Raw genomic sequence first — 6,145 nt, 5'->3', positions numbered from 1 at the left:
TCTTGAATGATTCGACTGCATCTTTTGTCGATAGTAAGAAGCAGTCATTCTTAGCTTCTGCGTTTCACTTCTGAGCTTCTAACCATTAACACGGGTGTGTTTGGATTAGTGGTTCGAGTATCAAGAGCTCGTTTAATATTCCCGAAAGATTCACTGTATCCTGTGGCTGGATTTTCTTTCTCTGAACGTAAATTTGATTCTACCGTTCAACTCACGTTTACCAATTACTACGATTTTGAGCTGTTCAAGTGAATGAAGGACTAAATTAAAATAAGATGATTTTTTAGGTATTCAAATTAGATGCAATAAATACAATTAAATTTCTTGGATAATCATAGCCTTCTTGTCCTCTCTATATATAGATAGTCACACAAACAAATAAATATCATCATTTTTATCACTTTTACTTTTTTAATTCTTTCTTTTAATATATAACTATACTCAAAATCACAAGGCATAGGTGGCTGTTTCATTAATTGTTTGTCTGACGAATATTTTAGTCTGAAAATGTCTCAATTTAGTATTTCTACCGCTGTCGATGGAAGTTCAAACTGTAGTAATTTTTTTCAAAATTTTACCGAGTAGATCTGCATTCTCATAAGGGGTAATTGAACAAGAACTTACAATGACGGAGAAGGAACGCGAGCCCTTTGTTTTAAAAAAAAGGAGTGAGGGATGGGAAGGGGGGTTCTCACGCTCCTCCGGGTACTGATTACCATATCTAACTATTAACGAGATCCAATTTGAGTCGACTTAACCGGAGACGTATGGACTGCATCTGCATTGGGCTATTAAGGTAATGAACCTAAGTCAAATTTGGGACACTAACAATGGATTTTAGTTGATCTTGCATGCATTGAGGTCTTACTAGACCCAAATATATCTTGGATTAATATTCTGAGTCATTGTTATAGCATATACTATAGTATTTAATAATATTATAATACTTACAATAGTTAAAAGTTGAATATATTTATAACACATTTTTTAATTCAGATTAAAAAAATTAATTATTTCTTTTTTAGTTTTAAATATTATTTTTTAATGTAACGATATATTAAAAAAACAACAATAACTAGCATAATTAAAATAAATAATTTGAATATATACATAACACTATATATATCAAGAATTATTACATATAAAATATAATTCTTTTTCCTTTAATGACTATTTACATAATTTGTTGAACAATTTTTTTATGTTACATTTAATAAAGTAACATACAAAATACTATTGAACATGCAAAATACGTAATGAAAAAATATGTAAGTAGTTTAAACTGATTTTTTCTAGAATAAAAGCAATAGTAAGGATTATTAATTAAGTTAATTATCTATTTAAAAATTATGAAAAATTGTTTAAATAATAATAACAAATAAGATAACTATTTCTATATATTACAAATTTATAAAAAAAACTTTCCATAATAAATCAATCCTATATGGATTATACAATAATTATGTCAAAAAAATAAATAATTAATACGTTGGATATTATTATTTACGTACGAATATAATATATCTTTATCTTTATAGTAATACAAATGGGGAGCTCATTTGATGACGTGGCGCTCATACGTTGTGTCTGGGAACTTCTTTGCTTACGTGTCGTCACTAGAAATTTAGAGAATTATATTTATAAATTATAAATTATTATTTGCTTAGGTTGTTATTTTCAATTTTTAAGTTTGGGTTGTTTTACTTAGGTTGTTATTTTTTAAATTTTAAATTATTTTATTTGTTTGGATTGTTTTACCTAGGTTGTTATTTTTTAAATTTCAAATTATTTTATTTAAGTTGTTATTTTTTACATTTTAACACTATTTTTTAAAAATTTGTTAATTCTTTTTAGCATTATTTTTAAAAATTTTGTTGATTTTTTTTAAATTGCAGCTACATAAATTCTTTTAAAAAAATTTAGAGTTTTAAAAAAATTTACGTTAATTATATTTCGGTTGTTACATACTAATATTACTATAAAGATTTACGTTAATTTAGAATTTTTAAATTATTATTTGTTTAGGTTGTTATTTTCAAATTTTAAGTTTGGGTTGTTTTACTCAATTTGTTACTTTTTAAATTTTAAATTAAAGTCAACCAAATTTAAAAAAATTTAGTTGTGATGCAACTATAAAAGTATAAGTTATGAGAGATGTAAAGCACCATAATTTAAAGTACATCAATCCCTTTGTTTACATATATTCAAAATATCTCTACTTATTCCAATACCTGTTATTCACAAAATTGCTGACATCAATCCTACAATCGACAATTTGTGTGTACGTATACGAGTAACACAGTTATGGACACTACCAAGTTACGAAAATTCTCCATTGCCATACTCAATTGAGATGGTTTGGCTCAATGAAGACGTGAGTTTTCTACTAATATTTTTCTATTTTATTTTAAATTTCAATTATTTATATTTTAAATTTATTTATTTATTCCCATCTAATCGTTCTTTGATTTTTGTTCATTAATTCTAGGGAGGAAAAATACACGCCTCAATTAAGAGGGTTTTTGTGTCTCAATTCGTGAATTTACTGGAGGAAGGAATATCTTACCAAATAAGATATGTTGGTGTTGGACTCAATAAGGGTTACTTCAAGATTACACATCATGAGTATGTGGTTAATTTTAACCAACGTACTGATGTGCACAGACTTCCAGAATCGTCGAGTATCCCACGATATGGATTTAAGTCTGTGAGTTTTGACACTCTCAATGCTTCTGAGTATGATTGCACCTATTTAGTTGGTAAGTTTATTATTTTAGAAACAGTATAATTTATGTATAAATTTGATTTATTTTATTGATAATTTATTCTGTGTTTTTTTAACAAATTTATTGACAACAATTTTTTTAAAAATTATTTCAGATGTTGTTGGATATCTTAGTGGAATTGGGAATGAGAAGACTTTTGAAAAGAATGACAAATCTACAAGTATACTATTATCAAATTAGAGATTGATGATGGACAATTATCTATTTATTTTTATAAATATAAAGATTTTGATAATCTCACCTTTTTTAATTATGATTTTAACTTCTTTTATTATAAATATTTTTATTAATATTATTATCTTAACTAACATTAAGCTTAGTTAAAATTTTTTAGATTTAAAGGCACCTTTTTTAAATGCCTAAGTATTTAAATTTTTTGAAAAATCACTTTGGATTGATTTAAAAAAAGATTCAAATTTTAAAAAAAAATTATTAAAAACCATTCTTTCCTTTGGTTTGTTTCTTACGAATTTAAAATAATTAAAAATAGCTAGGTATTTTTTTTAATTCATTAGTTTTATACTCTGTGTGTGTTATCTAATATAGATTTTTTTTTCTTTATTTATCTAGCTTTATAAGATTTGAAGAACCTAGACGTAACATCGGCGAAATTCTAAATGAGGCTGCATTCTAAAAAATTTATCAAGGCAAAATCATTGAGCAGTTAAAAGAATTAGATACGGTATTTTTTTTTTTTTGAGAAAAGTTGAGAAAAAATAACTGAAATTCGTTATACATATATTATTTTTGTTTATTCATCTTATTTATTTAAAAACTCACCAAATTCAGGGAATTTAAATCACTATTTTTTTTGGAATGTTGTTTGTGTTGTCTTGGCTACTATAAGTCATATTATGGATACTCCAAACTGGTGGTACGTCCAATGTGAATGCAACAGGTCCACATATGTTTTTACAAAAATTTTCAAATGTTTAAGTTGTGGCCGTCTCCTGTTATCCATAACTCCAACGTTATTTATTTATTTTTTTAAATTAAAGTCTATGCACATAGGATTACATATTAAATAACTCTATATTTAACTTTTTTATGTTATTTTCCTTTTTAAGTAGGTACCGAATAAAACTTGGTGTCATTGATGATTCTGATTATGCATGTTTTGTAGTCTTTGACAAAGAGGCAAAACAAGTTTTGGGAAAGAGCTGTGTAGAGATACTTGATCCACTTCTATTGGTAAGATCTAACCAATATTTATTTCTAAAAACATTAGTGAAGATATTTTTATTGGTAATTTTTATATTATTTATTATTAATATATTATGTAATACCCTGCAGAAAGGAGATCTATCGGATACACCTACACTTTTGCTCAACCTAATTGATAAGACCTTTCTCTTCATCGTTGAAGTTCAAATATCTGATAATCCACATTTTTCACCTTCTTATAAAGTTAAGAAGATGACTGATAATGTGGACCTCATAAATAAATTCAAAGAGGCTCACCCTATTCAAATTGTGAGTATAATTATAAGTGTACTTTCTATTAAAAGTCAATTTATTTATTGCTTCCTTAGTCATTAGTAGTATCTAATTTATAAATAATAATTAATAATTAATTTTAATTTTAGGATGTTGACTACACCAGTGGTTTGCTTCCAATTTCAAAGACATCATCAATCATTGAAGGGGAAAAAGTAGAAGGTGCTAAGGTATTTGTTCAAAAAATAAATTTTTTGTTTGTTTGTTCTCTCAAAGTTAGATCTTAATTTTATTCAAAAAATATTAGTGAGATAAAATTAAAGGTTAGAAAGAAGTCTTTAATTTAACATGGTATTTTGTATAGAATTTGTTGCTTGAATTCTCCAATGAAGTTGTGGCCAATGATGAATCCGAATTGTTGGAAAACGCTATTGCACCAACTAAGCGACTATCCTCGGAGTCGGAAGAATCGAAGGTGGAAGGAGATACCTCAATTTCCATTAACAGTATGCTTTGCAATGACCATTAATAAGAGTTAGGTCAATCATTATCATATGTAGGGCTTTATTTGTCAAAATCAGTGTTCACCCATGAACAACTTTATGTTGCTATATCAAAAGTTAAGAGTCGCAGTGGCCTCGGAGTTTTAATTCTAGACGAAGATGGCAATCCAAAGTTATCAACAACAAATGTCGTGTTCAAATAGGTTTTTAATAATATTTAGGTAAGAATAATATTATTTTCATTTTAATAGCATGTTATGATTTACACTTTCGTACAAATATTTACTATAGATATAAGTAATTTATCTATAACTCTTTTTCCATATTTGAAATGAAATGTGTAACAAAGAATACAACATCCTAAGCCAATTGCTTTTCTAATGAAGTTAGTAAGATACTAGATTGTCGATAAATTTTTATTAGCTTTTTGATATAAATTTTAGTATAAAATTAACATGCTATTATTACAATTATATATGTTCTTATTTTTTCATGTCTCCCTCTTTATGATTCAAGAATCTTATAAACTTCAAACTCTTTTATTTATATTTTACTTTGAATAAAGATAAAACAACATATTTAACAAGTTTATTATATAACGACGATGACAGTGTTATAATAAATTTAAAAAATATATGGTTATAAAATATTTTTTTAATTTAAGTTATCAAATTTAAATATAAACCCGTGCATCGCACGGGTTTAACACTAGTATATTACTGATTATTAAGTCTATACTTAATATTTAATCCAATTTTTGGTAATTAAAATTTAACTAATCGAAATTATTAAATACTGCATATTTTACATTTAACCAACTTATTTTTTTATTGTAATTAAAAAAAGGAGTCCTTACTTAATTCTAAATTTAGATTTAAATTTGAGTACGAAAATAAGAAATATGTCAAATTTTATCTCACTAATCGGAGTTAATTTCAAGGAAGAAACATATTTTGCACACCATATATATTTTGGGATAATACGGTCATTTGATATTTTTTAACGGTAAGTATTATCAAATAAAATGGTGTAACTGATGAGCGGATAATTTGTATACTTTTTGGCATTGTTTTTAGTATGTTTTTGTTATGATCTAGTTAGTTTTTAGTATATTTTTATTAGTTTTTAGTTAAAATTCACTTTTCTGGATTTTACTATGAGTTTGTGTATTTTTCTGTGATTTCAGGTATTTTCTGGCTGAAATTGAGGGACCTGAGCAAAAATCTGATTCTGAGACCAAAAAGGACTGCAGATGCTGTTGGATTCTGACCTCCCTGCACTCGAAGTGGATTTTCTGGAGTTACAGAAGCCCAATTGGCGCGCTCTTAACGGCGTTGGAAAGTAGACATCCTGGGCTTTCCAGCAATATATGATAGTTCATACTTTGCCCAAGATTTGATGGCCCAAACCGGCGTTCAA

The 6,145-nt window shown here is 26.6% G+C and overlaps 1 protein-coding gene across 1 annotated transcript; it reads left to right on the top strand.

The window, feature by feature from the left end:
- The first annotated feature begins 2,353 nt into the window (after positions 1 to 2,353).
- On the top strand, positions 2,354 to 4,929 carry LOC127746659 (uncharacterized). The gene is made up of 8 exons (XM_052260586.1): positions 2,354 to 2,374; positions 2,489 to 2,759; positions 2,881 to 2,946; positions 3,910 to 3,977; positions 4,080 to 4,259; positions 4,373 to 4,453; positions 4,588 to 4,729; positions 4,784 to 4,929. Exons 1-8 carry the CDS (start codon positions 2,354 to 2,356, stop codon positions 4,927 to 4,929), a joined length of 975 nt encoding a protein of 324 aa, XP_052116546.1.
- Positions 4,930 to 6,145: the final 1,216 nt, after the last annotated feature.

The sequence above is a fragment of the Arachis duranensis genome, chromosome 4 (genome assembly GCF_000817695.3).
Source record: "Arachis duranensis cultivar V14167 chromosome 4, aradu.V14167.gnm2.J7QH, whole genome shotgun sequence".
In the NCBI taxonomy this organism is placed as follows: Eukaryota; Viridiplantae; Streptophyta; class Magnoliopsida; order Fabales; family Fabaceae; genus Arachis; species Arachis duranensis.
Note: the sequence above shows the minus strand (reverse complement) of the source record. Positions and strands in the feature narration are given on the sequence as shown.